This window comes from Malurus melanocephalus, unplaced genomic scaffold, assembly GCF_030028575.1.
Source record: "Malurus melanocephalus ecotype Western Australia unplaced genomic scaffold, MMel_1.1 scaffold_79, whole genome shotgun sequence".
In the NCBI taxonomy this organism is placed as follows: Eukaryota; Metazoa; Chordata; class Aves; order Passeriformes; family Maluridae; genus Malurus; species Malurus melanocephalus.
Window position 1 is genome coordinate 1586243 of NW_026623311.1, and position 17988 is coordinate 1604230.

At 41.3% G+C, this 17988-nt stretch overlaps 1 protein-coding gene across 1 annotated transcript; it reads right to left on the reverse strand.

Moving 5' to 3' along the window:
* Positions 1–4950: 4950 nt before the first annotated feature.
* IGFBP1 (insulin like growth factor binding protein 1) lies at positions 4951–10888 on the reverse strand. Its single transcript, XM_057367479.1, has 4 exons — positions 10448–10888; positions 8631–8809; positions 6996–7124; positions 4951–5859 (listed from the first exon to the last, which is right to left on the reverse strand). Exons 1-4 carry the CDS (start codon positions 10833–10835, stop codon positions 5728–5730), a joined length of 828 nt encoding a protein of 275 aa, XP_057223462.1. The 5' UTR covers positions 10836–10888; the 3' UTR covers positions 4951–5727.
* Between the last annotated feature and the right edge of the window lie 7100 nt (positions 10889–17988).

The window sequence follows — 17988 nt, forward strand, 5'->3', positions numbered from 1 at the left end:
ATTATCTCTGCAGAGAGAAGCTGAGGTCTCATCCAGAAAAATCACCTAACCTGAAAAAACTCTAAAGAAAATATTGAGAAGGACTGCTTCCCATAGCTACTTGTGCTAATTCCTTCCAAAAGTGGAGTAGTGGAGAGACTTGCTTTCAAGAGCCAGATTGAGAGTGCATTTCTCTCACTCCTTGCAACTGGAGAACAGAGGCTACTTTTGCCTGCTTATGCCATATACGGAATATTCAAGGTGARACTTGTGTCCTATGTCTGCTCTGTAACATGTAACTTGCACCCAGTAAAGTAGAACTAATTGACTGAGCTCAGAAAGTTGATTATGGTTTTATCACAGGGGTGCTGCACACAACCTTCAGCCCTCAGATCCTGCCATGCATTTCTGTAGCTGCTGTTACCGAGCTACCAGTAACACGGTGCTGATCTTTTTCTGTTCTCTTGCTGGGCTGAATGGCGAGGGTTCAGCTGCCAAAGCAGTAACAAACAGAAACTGCAAGCAAAGAAAAATTATAAAARAAGATTATGATACAGACACCATTTGCTTTAGGCGTCCACAGACATCCTACACTAAGGTGCTTTTCCAAAGAACCTCAGCATCTCCACATCAGCYTGGTGAACTAAAAAGCACTGTCATTGAGAGAGAAAAAATCATGTCACCATTCACATAAYGATACAATTAAAAGCCTCAGTATAAGCACAAGTAGGTTGCTCTTTGTTAGCTTAACAGCAATTGGAGGAGACTGAGAGCAAGCGGAAAACTGCCTTTGCCATGTCCTGCATAGCAGAACTGCAGCACAAAGGCTCTCCTGGAAGAGCTGTCTCTGTTGGTCAGGCACTGTTGCTGATGGGAAATGTGGCTGGTAAGGAACCAGCAAGGAGTCGAGCATGTGCAAAGCCCTGCCTTCCCTTGCATACAGTTGTCTCTGCTGGGCTACCCACGCTGCCACTCAGACTTGATAATCAAAGAGGGAGTCTGAAAAAATGGGCAGAAACTTTTTCAAAATAAAACAGCCATGGTCTGGAATGGCCTAAGTTTAAATTTCATTTAACCTTACTGCAACATCCACAAATACCCTTGCTTCCACATCTCTCCCATGGGATGTTCCCCTTCTCCCTGAATCCTCACAGTAGCTTCCTTGCAATTGAACTTTGCACTCTGGGGAGGAGGTAGGTCAAGAGAGGAGAAAAGGAGGGAAAATAAAGCCTTTGTTTGTTGGCAGAGATATCATCAGAGCTATTTTCATTATTCAGAGTGCAAGTGCCGGTATGTCTGGGCTCCACTGCTGTTGTTTTTGGTACTTTTTGGCAATACAGAATGAAGCAGCTGTATTCCTGGAAGATCTTCTCTTTCTTTGTCCCCTCCCACCTTTAACCTAAATGTGACTAGGTAATATAGGAAGGTATGTCAGCTAGAGAAGCCTTCCACTTGCACCAGCTCTGCTACTATTACTCAATATATATCACCTACCCAAATCTCAAAGAGTCAAATAAACACAATTAGGGGCTAAGATGATGATGTTGCACTTTTCTGTGCGGTCTGGACACCTGCCCAACTCTCACCTCAATTGCTCCATAAATGTGAACTGTGTCAGCAAATAGAAAGCATGACACCTGTCTTCAGAGCAGCCTGAGGAGACTGTTTAGGCTAGTGGTTTATCAGTAGAGTGATAGCCAAGAAAAAGTAGACAAACTTCAAAAGAGTTGTCTGAAGATACATGTAGGACTTGACCACTTAATGTACAGCATTATCTGAGAGTCTAGCTTGGAGTGAGTCATTTGGATTGTTTTTTTAATAGGCATTTTTTTACTTTATTTATTTTTAGTGTATTCCTATTATTATTATTACTGATTGAGCAGGAGTTAAACATTGATGTTGTTCTGAGATAGCAAAACAATGATGTGTATAGAAAAATAACATAATTCTGAAAAGCCAGTGCTGCTAGACTGATGGTCAAGCACAAACATCTTTAGTTCCGACTTTGCAGAAAAAAAGCCAGCTCTCTTTTAGCATTTTGTTAGTGGTCCCTTTTAATATCTAGTACTGTGGTAGCTGAGTGATTTCTAGTAATGMAGTAAATCCTGTGACAAGTCTCTGCGATGTGCCATTCTTTTTCATCCCACTTTTCCTCTCCCTGAGGAAAGAAAGCTGTATGTGATGCATTTTCTGTTTGCCTTTTTATTTTTTCTGTGTTTAAGACACACATTAGGAAAGATCAAGGGAATATGTTTGTTTATAAAGTAAAAGGCTAAATCTTCATGTGCTTAATATCTARTTGCATTTTGGACTGGGTCTGCAGAAAGTTGTTTCCTGACTGAGTTTTGCTTTTCCAACGCATGTGTTCTTATGGTAGAGAAATAGAGAGATGCTGATGAGCTGTCAGTGTCAGGGTTGGCTGCCCTTCAGGACTATTTTCTTTCTCTCCCCTCATTTTCTGCCAGCTCTAGCTGACACAAATATGTCTCTGCTGTACACCAAAACAATGACCAGAACTGACTCAGTATGAGCCCAATACRAGGTGGTTTTGGGTTGTATTGGACTGCTTTAGGGGAAACAAAGGGTAGAAAATGAAGTGCACAGGGCAGTGACCTCATTTCTGTGCTATGAGCATTTGCAGTGGGCAGTAGGCCATGGGCAGGAGGTGGCATGGCTGGAACAAACCCTGCTGCAGCAAACCTGACAGGGTTTTGGCAGGAAGAAGCATAAACTGGGTAGGTAGGTTTCTCAGATGACATGAACCAAACATTACTGATGCTCTCCTAAAACCTTCCCACCAACTAACTTATTTTTTTGGTAGAATAGGAGGAATGCAAGTGGCTATGAAGGGAGTGAGCTGGAATAACAAGGATCAGTACATCCCCTTTACATATCCAGCTACTACCTGAGATGCTGAAAGAATCCTGTGGCACCTTACTTGTTTGCCCACTCATTCCCACCAGGTTCGGCTTGCCAGTGCAGGAGAGACCACTGCAGCAGGCAGTGGTCTGAAGCCAGCTGACACATGTCAAAAAAAGGGGGGGTTAAGTAAAGGAAAAAAATAAAAGCTAAACCAATGAGCTCAACAACCAGAAAAAAAATTAAACAAAGGAAAACTGCAGACCTTTGATTTTTCACCCTGATGTTGAGGCAGATCATAAAATTTAGGACAAATCATGACATGTGTCATCTATGGTATAAATGTAGTCCAAGCTCCCGGCAGCATTTTTATAGGGCGGATAAAATTTGTCTGCTTTGCATCCTTGCTTTAGTTCTAATTCTAGTATATGGAAGAGTCTGGTCCAAGTCAGACAGCTCATCTCAGAACAGCTCAGCAGATGTCTGTCCTTGTGAGTCCTGGCAAGATGTCACAGGAGGCCAGATTGCAGATAAGGAGGCACCCCTCCCCTGCTAATTTCAGTGGGAACTACGGGGCTTAACCCTTCTAAGAAATTGGCCTGTCATGCCTGAATGTTTGTGCAAAGTAACTTCTGCTTCTGGTACCCAATGATTAGAGGAAAGAGTATTTCCTAAACCCCCCGTTCCTACTGAAAACTCCAATTTCTCAAAGCTAGTATAGGAACCTGCCACCCTCCAAAACATTAGAAGTAGCTGTCCACTGGATTTCTATTCTGCAAATAGACTAGTATTAACAGTATGAATATTTCCCTTATATATACAATTATCCCAAGAAAAAGAAACATTCTCTTGTCTTTAAAGATAAACCTTTACARAAGGTCCATGGGGTGAGAGCAATCAGAGTGCTCTTAAGAGTGTACTGTCGCTGCGAGACTATGATTTTTCCCTCCTTTCTTCACCATTTTTCCTTGGCAATGCCATGACAATTGTTCAGTGCTGAGAAGACTCCCTGAAAAAGACTCCAAAATTCTGCCCAAATTTGCTGCTTCTTCGTTTTTTCGAAACAGTGATTGCCAAGCATTCAGACATAGTGATTGTGGTGCTGTAACACAGTTTTAGCCATTAGGTCTCACAGTAGTCTTTTACAGGGAGTTTAGACATTAGTTACCTACAATACCAATACCAACTGATTTTGCAATGCTTTCCCTGGGAAGATTTCAAAATTCAAAAAGGAGGTCAATAGTATATCCATACTTTTAAATCTGCTGCAGTTTAATAGACCCCAGTTGGATGGGCTGATATTGGCATGCAGATACAGCCAACACATTCAGCAAGTGCAACATATGATGCCACAGAAACATGACAGGGAGCTCAGAGATCTCCACACTTTGGCTTTGCAGTTTCTACAATCTCCTTCCCTCTCCCATTTAAAATGCAAATCTTGTGCCAAATAATGGCAGAAGGATTTTATGCTTTCACTTCTGCCAGACTCTTAGAAAATGTTATCACTCTCCTCTCAGGCTGTTTTCTTAGGAAGGGTTAGTGCAAACTATTTTCACCTGTGGGACTTGCTTACTCCCACACCAGATTCTCCATGGACAAAACTAGATTGAAGCTGGAATGGCAGTCACTTGCATTCTCTTTTTCTCTGCAATCACTATCAAAGGAACATATAGGGGAGGGAAATGGACTATATCCCAAATCAAGAGGACCCTCTTCTCTGCTCTCAGAAAAAAGAGTAAGGTTAGGTTTTTCTCAGCCTCCTTTTTATAACCTCTGACTTTCTGTGACTTTCTAATGTTGATGTTATCTTTTAAATGCACTAATAGTGCCTTGGGCTTTTGAGTGGAGAAAAGCATCCAGCTTCCCTATCCAGAAAATCTTTTAATAACTTCCCTTGGAGGCTGCGGTTTTGCCCAAGGCAGAGGCTTACCCAGCACAGCTGGCACTGGAGAGGACAGGACTAGGGAAATGGGATAGGGATACCAAAAGAAGGAAACGCATTGAAGGAAAAAGGAGTGTGGTGTTCACAGGCAGATTTGTAAGACTGTTGCCTGTTTTCCTGCTGAGGTCAGGCTGTTGAGTGAAAACAAGCAGAAAGCAAGAGACAAGGACAGACTAGAAGACATTTAATAGCTCATTTAAAATAACACACTATTGTCAACATGCAAACGACCTACACCTGTTAAAGGTGGTGCAGAATATCATATTGTGTTTTGCCATTTATCCAGTGCATATGTTTAAAAAAATAGATAGAAATACTGTCCCATCAGGAGTTTCAGTATATAATCTTGCTTTTATAAGAAACAGCTTGGCATTGAAACAGAGACGTAAAAGTAACATAATAGATACACAAAACAGGTTTTAAATAAGTTTCTAAGCACACTTTCTACTGAAATACATTTTTTAAAAATTAGTTTTACATCTATAAATATGTAGTACAAAAAATGCAAGTTTACAAGCCATTTTTCCCAGTAACTATGCCTTTTGAAGCCTTAAGTAGCAACATTCTCCCAATATGATGCATACATTTAAGAATAATAATATTAAGTATTTAAATATAAAGTTATGAAGTGTTTGAGAACATAAATTAGTAATAACACATAAGATAAAAATACATGCACTGTGAAATAAATAATTAATCAGCTTTACATATGAGGTTATCTATAATATTATACAAACAAAATATACAAGATTATAGGGATTTGATCTTGCAGTTGCTCTTATTTGTTACTTGAGCATCTAGGCAATCTCAGTGCAGTAAAAATGTTACTTTATGGGGTTACTCATACACTGAAAATCAGGTGCACAAGACTACCTTAGTAAAATGGGTCCTGAGTAGAACAGGCCCCACAGAAAACGTGGTATGAAAAACCTTGGTGCTTAGTTTTATTCTTGTGAGCTGAGATACTGTTGGCATTCTGGGTCTCCTTTAATTTCTGGAGATCCAGGAATTCTTTTGCCATTTATTGGATAGACACACCAGCATTCAGCAGACTCTCCATCCAGTAAAGTTGCACACTAAGATATAATTAGCAAAAGAAAAATCACAATAAGTAACTGTGAGATTTCCTGTGAGGTACTACAAAGAGATGTTGGACAGAATTAGGATCAGAAGGTGRGGACCTGCTATGCACAGGCTTGTTTTGAATGCAGAGCCTCTAAAACAACACACTTGGTTAGGGAGCCAAGACCTAAGCTCAGCTATTGCAAGAACAACTTCAGATTTAAAACTGTTCTGTCTTTGGTAAACAGCAGCAGCAAACAGCAATATCTTCCAGTGTGAGAAATGGAAGGATGTGAGAATATRCAGTCTGATAGCATGAGAGCAGTGACTGAATTGTCTGTCTCTTCACACAAGGAGACAAATAACATGGTATGTTTTGCTTTTTTTTTCTTGGGGARGGGTTTAAATATATTTCTGTTTGTGCTTGATTAGATCCCAGGTCACTGGTGCTCATGAGTCACACTGTGATGCCATGCTCAAAAACAAGGAGTCTTGATGACACAGATTTATGAAGAGCTACTAAATTTGTGTGCATGACCTGTGGTTACAGGGTGTGTCTTGAGGTTCAAAGCTTTAGTTAGCTTTGCAAATTACTCTCACTGTAACTTGCAATAGTTTTGAGGGTATAATGGAAATGAGCAAATAACCTAATCCACAGGCATCACAAATCAGTATTTTTGTTTGGCTTTCAGAMGGTTTATTTTGGTCCAAAGAGTCTTTTTTTTTCACTATGTACGTTTTCCGTTGCCTGTGAGCTGAGAGCCCGCTTTTTACCTAGTGATTATGATATATTCAATGGGCTTTGGCAGGTAGTATGGCAGATATTACAAATTAATGACAACTAGAAATATGCTAACAAATCAAGTACATGGGAGCAGACAGGGTTAAAATATTTTGGAGAAGCTTTGAGTGCACCTGTTCAGTGAATGGAAAAGACTTCTCCCTCTACTGCTGACAGCCCCTTAGCTGTCAACTCACCTTAAAGAGAAGGACAAACCATCTCCTCCCACTACTAAGTATTCCTATTTTCACAACCGGCTTGTCCAGCCGCAGCAAACTTGTGAGTTTGGGAGCAGAGGTCTGTGAAAGGGTTGGCTTTCAGACTAATCAGACTAATCACAGCAAGCAGAGATGGGGGAAAGGCACGCACCTGTTTGCTGTGGTAAAATCCATTCTTGTTGCAGTTGGGTAAGTAGAATTTGTAAATCTCCCCTCTGCTTCTCTGTTGGGCCTTCACCAATTTATACAGGGCTCTGTAGAGCTCCTTCTGACAAGGACCCTGCAAGAATACCATGCACAGGTAGTGAATACCAAAAATCACAAAGAAATCAGCTACACAAAAGGTGATCAGAATATAGACAGCAAAAAGCTGAAAATACTTATTAGGCATGAAAATACTTATTAGGCATTAGACTGTTTTGCATGCAGTTTTTCTTGTTTTGGTAGGACCACAGCCAGAAAGTAAACTAAGTAAACATATTACTGCTCAGAGGGTACAATCTCTTCTATTACAGGGAGACTGATATGTGAGATTGGCCATGTTTTCTGGGTTACCATGGCCTTGTACTCTGTTGATATATAGACAATAAGTGCAAGACACATATAGATGGTGCAAGAACAAACATCTGAATGTTTGTTATCTTTTGTATAGGACAGGACCCCATTGCCAAAGCAACATGGAGCCATTCTGTAGCTCTGGGACCAAACCCGAAAGTTCTTGGAAGTGGGGATGAAGAACTGTTTGAAATATTCACTGTTTTCACAATTTGCTGGCTCTCATTTGCAAAGCCACAGTTGCTGTGCATCAATACTACCTAACATCAACATGAATCAGAGCAAGAAAACTGACCAAACAAATATTTCTACTTTAGAATGAAAATAAACATAACCTCTGCTTTTGCAAGACAACCCCCTGCTAGCCCCTCATATAAGCTGTCCCATTCCAGTTTGTGAGTTTATCTGTGGCTCTGGGGGAGAAAAGAAGAAGCCCTAGAATTCAGAACTGTAACTAACAGCACATGTGCATATCAGTTCAAATTAAATTAGTGATTAAGTCCTTTTCTGRATATGGAATTAGGCTTCATAAGGTACAGTGGTGATTAGTATATTTTTTCTTTTTCTTTTCCATTTTGTCAGGGACCATTACGAACCCAGGCTTCTGCACTGCCCGACTAACCCAGCTCACCAACGCAGCGGCGCCGCTACCTGGGACGGGTCWAACCGTGGTTCTCTGGTGCCCTCAAGTGGAACATGAACCTGCTTGCAAAGGCCCTACACCCTCACTACCCACTAGGATTTTGCAGTATCGAAGTTCACTTTAATTGTTGAGCTTTTTGTCTTTCTACATGCATATACTTAACAGTGTTTCCTTATGACCAGAGAGAAACACATTTGGTTTTGCACTGGCGTTTCATCAATAACTGCATGGAAGGACTTCCTTTTATTTCACTGTGTGTTAGACCAGTGACAAATGCCTTTTCTTAACTAAAACACAAAAGGAGTCCAAGAATTTAATAAGGATTCCTGTAAATTAAGGGTCCATGTTATAATTTGATCATAAATGCAGTAAAACATTCAGCTTCTACACGGACTCTGTGTAGGACATACCTGATGCATGCCTGTTATTATTGCTCCAGACATTTTGCCTGTTCCTTAAGAATCTGATGAGGACATTACAAAAGTCAAATTGCCAGCTACCCAAAATACTGACACTCAATGTTGCTGCTACAATTTTTTGTGAGTATCTACTGAAATAGTCTCTGAATGGTTTACAAAGAAAATGTACCTGCTCTTTCCATTTCTTGAGTTCAGATATTCTCTTTGCTTTCATGTTTTCATATGCAGTGATGGAATTCCAGGGGATGGATTTATCTGGGCCTATGGGAATCATCAGCTGATAGCTCAGCAGCTGATCCTGTGTTACTTCAGTGCTCTCCAAAGGCATATCATCAGGTTCTACAGAGTCTGGAATGAATGATAATAAAGGTGAACATCTTCAATGAAAAACTTATTTCTCAAAGTTAAAAATAATCAACTACCCCCCCCCCCCCAAAAAAAAAGGAMTATATATGATCCATTACACTAGATCTTGTAGGAATAAATTACATGTGCAGCACAGCAAGTTATACTTGGTCATAAATTCATAGAAGGGCTCAGCAGCTATTCCCTAACAAGCTGGTTATTTTATGATCCTTCAAAATCATTTGAATCCCAAAGAAGCTACAGTCAGTCTGTTAGAAATATAAAAAACTTTCATGAGCCATGGTGGGTTGTAGAGACTTGGCTAAATGAGAAAAGACCAAAGTTAAACTGGTAGTGAATCTAGATTTTTGTCAGTCATGTATTTCTGGTTTTATTCATGAGAGGAACTGGTCCAGACCTCATCCCATGGTATCCTGTACTTTGGTTTTGCCTCGTGTATAAGAAGGGGTAAAATTCACAGGAGCCAGCAGTAGCCAAATAGCAAGTAGCCTTCAGTAGATCAAATAGCCGAGGACTGGCAGAAAATATTTGATCTGCCTGATCAYGGCCTGCAAGCCAATACCTAAATCAGCATGTGTGAACTCTTCCACAGAGAGCAACAGAAACTCTTTGCAGTTGCAGGCAACTCATTTTAGGATAACATTTTCAAGTGTCTAAATAACTTGCTGGATCAAGGCTGTAAACAGGCAATGGACTAAAAAACACCCTTTGACAATGTTCAAGAAAGAATGGAGATGAGAAATTGAGGAGGGAAAGAAAGGGAGAAAGAAAGGAAGGAACCAAGCAAGCAAACTCAGGAAAGAATCAAATCAAATCAAATGCAGGTAGCTGAAATACTTAGTTCAGTTGCTGTTCTCTACCCTCCCCCACTTCCTCAAGTACAAGCGAAGCTCCACTTACATCTACTAATGGCTATTGTTATTTTGAGTCAATGATGAGTATTTTTGTAATGCTACCAAGTTACCTTAGTCACATAGTAGTAATGATGATGAAAATAATAATCATAATAAATTGAAAAACAATTGAATAACACTGAAGAAATCCATGACCATCATATAGTTTAATATGCTTGAGATGCCTTTTTGCYTCAAGATAATTTGGCTAGCACTCCATAACTCTAGGCACAAAGTCTGCTTAGTCTTTTCATTCTCTATTGTGACTTTGAGACGGACATAAAGCCTTTAAAACATTTGTCCTACTCTGGCTACCGTTTGCTACCAAGGAAAAACTGCAGCCTCTCTGATACTTTATTCTGATTATCCTGCATTGTTCCATCACTATGTTTTAGGGTTTGCGTGCTCTCAGACTGTCGCCTACCAGCTTGTTGCGGACATCTCTTAGGCCCGTCAACAGGATGTGCCTCACCTTGAACAGGTCAGAGCACGTTTCCCTGGAAAGTGCATTCTAGCCCCCCTATTTTTCAGACGCCTGCCTAACTTCGCTCATTGTTCCCCGCTTCTGGCTCCCAGAGCCCACAGCGCCGTTTCCAGCTGCGGTGCATCGCGCCCKCCGATCCCCGCGCTGCCCTCGGCCGGGGCTGCGCCGCAGCGTCCGGCGCGCAGCTCCCGACACGGCCCGTCCAGCGGAGCGGCGCGGAACGGGGACGCCATGGTGCGGTACCTGSCGGCTGTGCCGTGCGCATCGCTCCGACCTCACTGGCAGGCAGGCACGTCCCGTGGCCCTGGATGAGGGCGGAGAGGGGCCGGGGCTCTCCGGCGGGGACGTGGCATCGGAGCCCCAGGCGACAGCGGGCGGTGTAAACCCCACAGGGCTGTCCCGGCCCGAGGGCGCAGGTCTGGCAGCAGCCGCAGCGGGCCTGACGGGCCGCCTCCGGGCAGTCGGGCGCGACGGGCGGGCACAGAGCGAGCCTTTCGGGGGTGCAGGGGGCGCAGAGCACGGGCTGCGCGCCTCGGTCGAGGCGGGCGCCCGGCAGCAGCAGCAGCAGCAGCGCCGGCAGCAGCAGAGCMGGGAGCCAGCGGCGGCACGGCGCGCACCGCGGGCCACTCATAGCGCTGAGCAAGGCCCGGGGTAGGGCAGCTCGGCGGCCTGGGGAGCAGGAGACACTTCACATACATTCGGCTTGCCCGGGTCATTTATACACGGCTTTGSCTGGCTATTAATCTTTAACCCCGAGTTAACTATTATCTGAACAGGAGGGCTGGAGAAGCAGCTTTTCGCTGACGGTACAAGTCCCTGGCTACTCTTCCCCTCCCCTTTCACTTTCCCCTTTTATCTGTTTTCTTTCCTCCAGACATGCAGGAATGCTTTTATTCCCTCACCCCCACCTCTTTGCCTCAACACAGTTAACAAAGAAAAATGTGATGGGGGCTGGAGGCAAAATTGACAAAAAAATGAATGAGTGGGTGGTATCCCCTCCCCTTCTGCCTGTCACAAATGTCTCCTGTTCTTGATATGTCATAAAAATGTAATGTTCAAAATTGGAGGGGGGGGGGGGAGGGAGGACGGAAGTCCATTGAAACTGAAGCAAACAATTTCACATTTCCACAGCAACAAATGCAGCAAACCCTTGTTTAAATTTCGTCATGTGGCTGCAGGTTAGGAGTACACTGACATACCGAAGAGGAGGCCTCAAGGGTAATAAAGCCATTAGGATCTTGTAACTACTGCACACATGCACGTACGAGTCCTTGCATTAACCTCTGGGAGGGGCTGCGCAGCTGAAGCTGTATCTCCTGTGCCTGGGCTCAGTTTTGCTACTGCTCCTGGGATGAGAGGAGGATCAGTCCTCAAAACATGCATTTCAGGGAATCCAGTATTTGTCAAACAGTCCAAAAATAAACGAGATACCCCCTTTTCTGTCTGTACTGTTAACCCCCTCCATCACCTCATGTATCACCTAGGGGAGGTGTAGGTAGCAAATATTTCCTTTTCTCCTCGCCTGCAACAGTTGTTACTTGAGTAAAAGTACTAAACTGTCACTGTGCTAAACAGATTATTTAATCCTGGTATTCACAGTATGTACCAGGCTTGAAATAGCACATTCCACTGCAAAGTCATCTAATGCAGCATGATTCTTGTTTAGTTGGGGTTTTTKTTTGGTTTTTTACATTTATTTATCCTTTTCTGTAAATACATTATCTATGTGAAAGAAAGTGAAGCAGAACTGCAGAGCATGTTTAATGTTGTTATTCACTCTGTTTTCTGATATTTATACCAAAGCTCTTATTTATTATGTAGTTGGTTTTTTACTCTTCTATATTCTTAGGTTCTTTGGGAACCTAAGTTGGTTCCCAAAAGCATTCTCATTGATTACAGACTTGACACATTTTCACTTAACTACTTTAATTTTTTTTTAAATTCAGATAGTTTGGGGTATCTTTATTTAGATACATAAAAGTTGGTAGCCCTCAAAACTCATTAGCATTTTGAAGTATTTTAAAGAAATCTAATTTTACAGAATTTATAACAATTCTGTGGACTTCGCATGTCTAACTGGGAGTAAATTTTGGCTGAAAATTTAGGGCATGACAGCTTCTGCAGAATATTGCAAATAGACTTTTCAAGCTCTTTTTCCATTTAATTTCTACTTTTTCATGTACATCTGTCTTAGAAAATGATGATTCTCATATGATTTAAAATTAAGTGAAAAATATACAGAATTATGTCTTCTTTTGTCTCCCAAAGAGAAAAAGAAAACAATGCAAAACAAAGTCTCTTTCATGAAGAAACATGAAAAAAAATTACAAATGGAAAGTAGACAAAGTCGTAAAATGACAAAGATGCAAAGAACTCTTATGCATTTGTATATGTGTATGCATGTATTCATTCACTTATCTCTTTTACAGATTTCTGCTATTTAGATAGCTTTTTATGAACAGCATGGAGGATCATTGACCAGCTGCCTAACATAAGCTACTTGCCTCGGAAATTACTGTACTCCAGACTTTTACTGTCCTGACTGCAGTTCTTCTGTCTAAAAAACTGAGATGAACTGGGAGGATTGTCTCCGTTTGAAAGACAAGTGTTTGCCAATGAAGGCAGGGACCCCCCTTGGAGTGGTGGATATGACCCTCCTTCCCTCTGATTTATTACAGCTTTGAAAATCACGGACTTTCAGGCAAGAATATGGGTAAAAGATAATAAGTTTTTACTAATATGTATAACAAGGTGAAACAGGTAACAACAATAGCAACAACCAACTCAGCAACAAACCCCAATGACAGCCTCACAGAGATACACCCTTCCCTTTGGTGCAGTTACAGTCCCAGTCAGCAGGGGCGCTGTTGGCTCCTGGCCAGGCAGGGTGGGTGCAATGATGCCCTGGTGGCTGCAGGGAGCGCTGTGGCACGGGTCCCGGCTAGGTTCATATCTCCCACATGGCCAAGGACAGGCACAAACTGGCAGAGAGGGATGGAGAAAAAGTTCCTCTGCAAACTCATAGCGGAAAACGCCAATCTCGGTGCTCCTCTGGACAGCAAGAAACGCCAGAATGGCCAGATGAGCAAAGAGATGAGCAGAATCCTGTGTGTGCAGACAGGATGCAACAGAACTCGACCACTGCAGCTGGAATCCCAGGGGTCCCCGGCAAGGCGTGGGGGAAGGGGGGGATGGGGGAGGGGGGCAGAAGATCACAGTGCAGCAAACAGGAACCGACGACAGCAGACGCTGGATTCTGCAGCAGCAGGTCCACTATCCTCCCCCGAGCCAAGCAGGGCAGGAAGTGAAGCTACCCCCTGCCCCACGCACACACATGCACCTTCCCCAAGCCCAAGACTCCCGTGAGAACTTGCCTCTCTCGAAAGAGAGGGATAAAAAAACCTGCCAGGCAGGAGAAGTGCCCAGGGAGATCCTTTGGGTGGGGGGTAGATTCTTTTTGTCTTCCCCAATCGCCCAGCCATCAAAAGGATGACCTGGCARTCAGTGTATCCCAGCAACAAAATGGGAAAGAAAAATTCCCCAAGAAAGGAAACAAAAGGAGAAACCTTAACCCACAAAAGGATATGTCTTTTAATGACATATGTGCACCCTTTTAGAGGTCAAATCTTTTCAATGTACCCAGTAAGATAAACAAAAGATAAACAGCACTCCTTCCCATAGATCATAAAACATTCTGTAAGTATTTTTGTTTTGTTTCCTTTATGATTCCAGGTCAACTTGAAATGTTGGCCTATTTTGCACTTGCTATCTTTTGTGAAATCAGGTTGAGGAAACCTAAACTCCTGCTAAAGCAGACTTTGTGAGTAGATGTTCTTCTGTACAAAAAGTATCTGTCCCTTCATATTTCATTTATATAAGCATGACAAACATATTTTAGAATAGGTTATGATAATTTAGGCCAGTATTAATCAATCAGGCAATGCCTTTGTATAGGTCATGGGACATCAATGAAGTGAAAGTAAGGTATATGTTTATGTAGACTTTGTTTGATGTAATACTACAACTCATCTACCAATTTCCATCTCTGACCCTGATATTGCTTAAAAGAACAAAAACAGGTAAGAGTCAGGAGGTTATAAACATTCATGATRTAAAGGTGTGTTTACTGAAGTCTTTTGATTTCAACTGTTGAATCCTAATTTGAACCACTTGTCAAAAGACGCCACATGAATTCTAGGCAAGGGTTACTTTTTCTGTAAGATTTTCTCATTGGTTTTTCAATAATTCTTAGTCAATGACCTCACTTTCCATGATAAATAAAGTTTGGGATTTTAAGATTATTTTTCTTTGAAGTCATATGGACTGACTCACAGAATGTAAAGTTTTAAATAAATTTGTGTACAAGTGATCTTTGTTCACTAATTGTCAAAAATTCAGGTGACTTGAACAATAATTTCCTACTAGGACTGCCTCTCTGGATATGTTTTAAAAAAAMCCCAACCAACCAGTGGAATATCCTCATTACCTTTTTTTTTAGGTGAGAAATTAATTCTGAGTTTTTAAGCTTAATATCCAAAACCACTATGTGATGCATGCACATGCCCAGCTCCACAAACACTTGGCATCAAGCATGTGAAGAGAAACAGCTATGTTTTTTGTATAAATGCAAAAAAACTAGTTTCTTCTCTGCATTTATTCCATATTAAAAAAAAATGTTTTATTTCCGCTCTGTGGATTTTTAGGAATCCTAGTCAATTGATTGTGCTCAGGTTACTGATGAATAATTTGATTCACACATTTGTTAATTGCTGTCAGTGTGTGGCAATGACATAATGAATGAATTTGGTATTATTTATCTATCCTGGTTAGGTAAATATGACTTCTAGATTTAAATTCTGGATGCAGAGAAAGAGATGTTCCAATTTTGTGTTGCACTAACTTTTGGGTACAGACTGACTCATGCTATTTTTTTCCCAGCAATTAAATTTGCCAAATATGTTTATAAACACCTAAAACTATATCTGCAGAAACTCTAATAAGAGGCTGTCTCATGGGAATTCTAGCTAGGGAAGGCTTCTATGGAATTCCTGCATTAGATCACGGGTCATGAAAAAAAGAAAGGAAAAGGTAGTTGATCTCCTTGGTGGCACCCAAAGTGTCTGGGCACTGAGCAAAACACTATGTTTGCAATGTTGTGCATACCTAAACCAGTCAGAAATTCATTTTCTACAAACTGTTGCACTCTTCTGGCAAGAGAGGTTAAAGTCCTTTAGTCATCCTATCATGGGTCAGCTGGTCTCTGAGTTTGCCTAGCTGGAGAAATAATACAGAAACACTTTGAGTTACTGTGGCATGAAAAAGCTGAAATCATGTTGCAGAGTATGAGTTCCTGTGTGGACAGTTAATATGAAAAAAGCTTCTGCTTCACCACTTCTGCTAYAGTCAGCATTACTAATCCAGGTAGGGATATTTCCTGTGACCAGCCATGGAAATAAAGGCTTTTCAGTGCCTACTAGGATGAGCTATAGCTTAGAAGGGACTTAAAAAAATTTAAATGGCCCCCTTAGCTCTGGCTCTAGGCCTCTAAAACAGGATAAGCTGTTTAAATCCCTCTGTATTCTTCGACCACTGTGTCTCTCTGGGCCCAGAAAAAGGAAAGAACACCACTAACCGTGTGATATGCCCTTTGCTGGAGTCCCTGAAGGCTGTAGGTAGGGATGGAATGAGACTCCAGCCCTCATCACCAGTAGCTTTACTTGCTGAAGTTGTTGCTATCTTATGCTGATAAAGGAAAAGGCAAATAACCGAGAGATTTAAAGCAATTTAAATATAATAACACTTGCAAATTACAGAATCTTTTGTGAAGTTTGAGACAGTAACAAAAGGCTCCCACTTTGATGTCTGGTCTGTCACATGGGTTGGATGCCAGGATTCACGTGAAAGTCGCCTTTCTCCCTGATTTAAGACATGAGTTTCCAGACACAAGAATTCCACATGCAGTAGGGTGGAAAGCAGGCAGTACTGATGGAGATCCAGACTCAGACCAGGGCCATCATAGTCACAGCCAGTGGCACAACTTGGAGGAAAAGTGCCCRGAGGACAACAGCCAACAAGAATTCATTTATATTTGTTTCTACCTCAGCAAGTACAGCAGTGGATATTCTATTTCACAGTAAATGGATTGGATATTTAAAGAAATTTACTGCTAACCCAAAACTGGGGGAGYGCCTGGTGTTTCAAATTCCTGGTCTCTTTCTCTGAGGTTTTGTGGAGACTTTTAATCTCAATGAATATATTTGGCTCCTAATACTTGAATCCAGATTGCTGTTCTTTCATCTTTTTATGTTTTTAAAATGCTAATAAAAATAGGAAGATGTCATAGGACCCAGACGTATGACCCAATCATGTTTTCTTCTGGCCATCTGTCCATGAAGTGGGAAGCCAAAATTTGGGGACAAACGTGCCAGAACTGTGCTTACTACAGGAACAGGGTCTGGGCTGCAGGCAGAGCAGAAGACAACAGCCTGAAATTTATAGTAAGAGAACAAGAGGGTTGTTACTGACAATAAAGTGATAAATACTGTTAGAACAGGAGGGCATATTTCACTTTCTCAATTAAATTATTTTTCATATTTAGGTTATTCAATTCTTCACTGGTTTTTACAAAAATAAAACTATTTGCCGAGCTACTTAGTCAGGAAATCTGTCCTTGCCTTTTGTCCTGGGGCATTTCTGATTTCAGGAGTATTATTTGTGTTAATAATAATTATAATTGTGTTGTTGACAGCAATACTAAGAGTACTTTTTGCAGGTTTCAGAGCCTCTACTGTTTCCTCAGAGGTGAAGAGACAGGACTCTGTGACTTCAGTCAGTTCTATARAGCCTGAGGCTTGCACAGAGAGCTGAATCCAGATAACCTACCATGGTGAATCAGGTCTGAGCTTTAGTGTTTGATAGTCATGAAGTGTGGAAGTTTTTGATACATAGTGCTGCCTTAATCTACAAGCATCTAGTATTTCAAACTCTTCAAACTGCAGGGGGATCCACAGTGAGCTATAGACGTGTTCAGACTGGTAAGAGACACAAACATTCTCAGAAGGAGTTAGCTTCTGCTTGGGAACCCTGAACTTTTTGGTGGGAGTGCAGCAGAGCTTGCTTTCTGTGGGGAGAAGTAGGAGAACAACATAAAGACAAAGTAACTGTGAGGCACCCTCAGTTAGGCAGGTCACCCTGCGCGACACCTACTCTTGATTGAATAYACCTCAACAAGAATTTTACAGAAAACTGAAGCTGCTATCTGCACTTGTCAGCAGATTTAGGGGTCCTTGAAGGACAATAGAATTTGCAACTAGAGATGTGAAGGGGTTAATCTAACTCATTATTATATCAAAATCACAATGGAGATAAGATTGAACTTTGCATGAATATTTGCCTACCTACTATATAAGTAATCCCTGCCATCAAACACAAAGATCATGCAGAGTTACTGGATTAAAAAAAAAAAAAAAATCAATATAATTAATGTATAATGAAATGAAGCAAAAAGCCAAGATTAGATTGTTAAAGCACTTTGTTACAGATGAAAGCAAAGTGCCTCTCTTTAGAAATAAGATTTTACTACCTTTGGTAAATCACCATGATTTTGCCATCTATAACTAAGTCACATGGAAAAGAACGGAACTTCTAGTGACCATATCTTGGTAATGATGGGGCAGTTGTAAAAACTGAGACACAAAGAATTATAAAATGTCTCAAAGGCTTTTCTCTTTAGAAATATTATTAATCAAGCTGTTGCAGAACCGCTTATATGGATAACTATAATT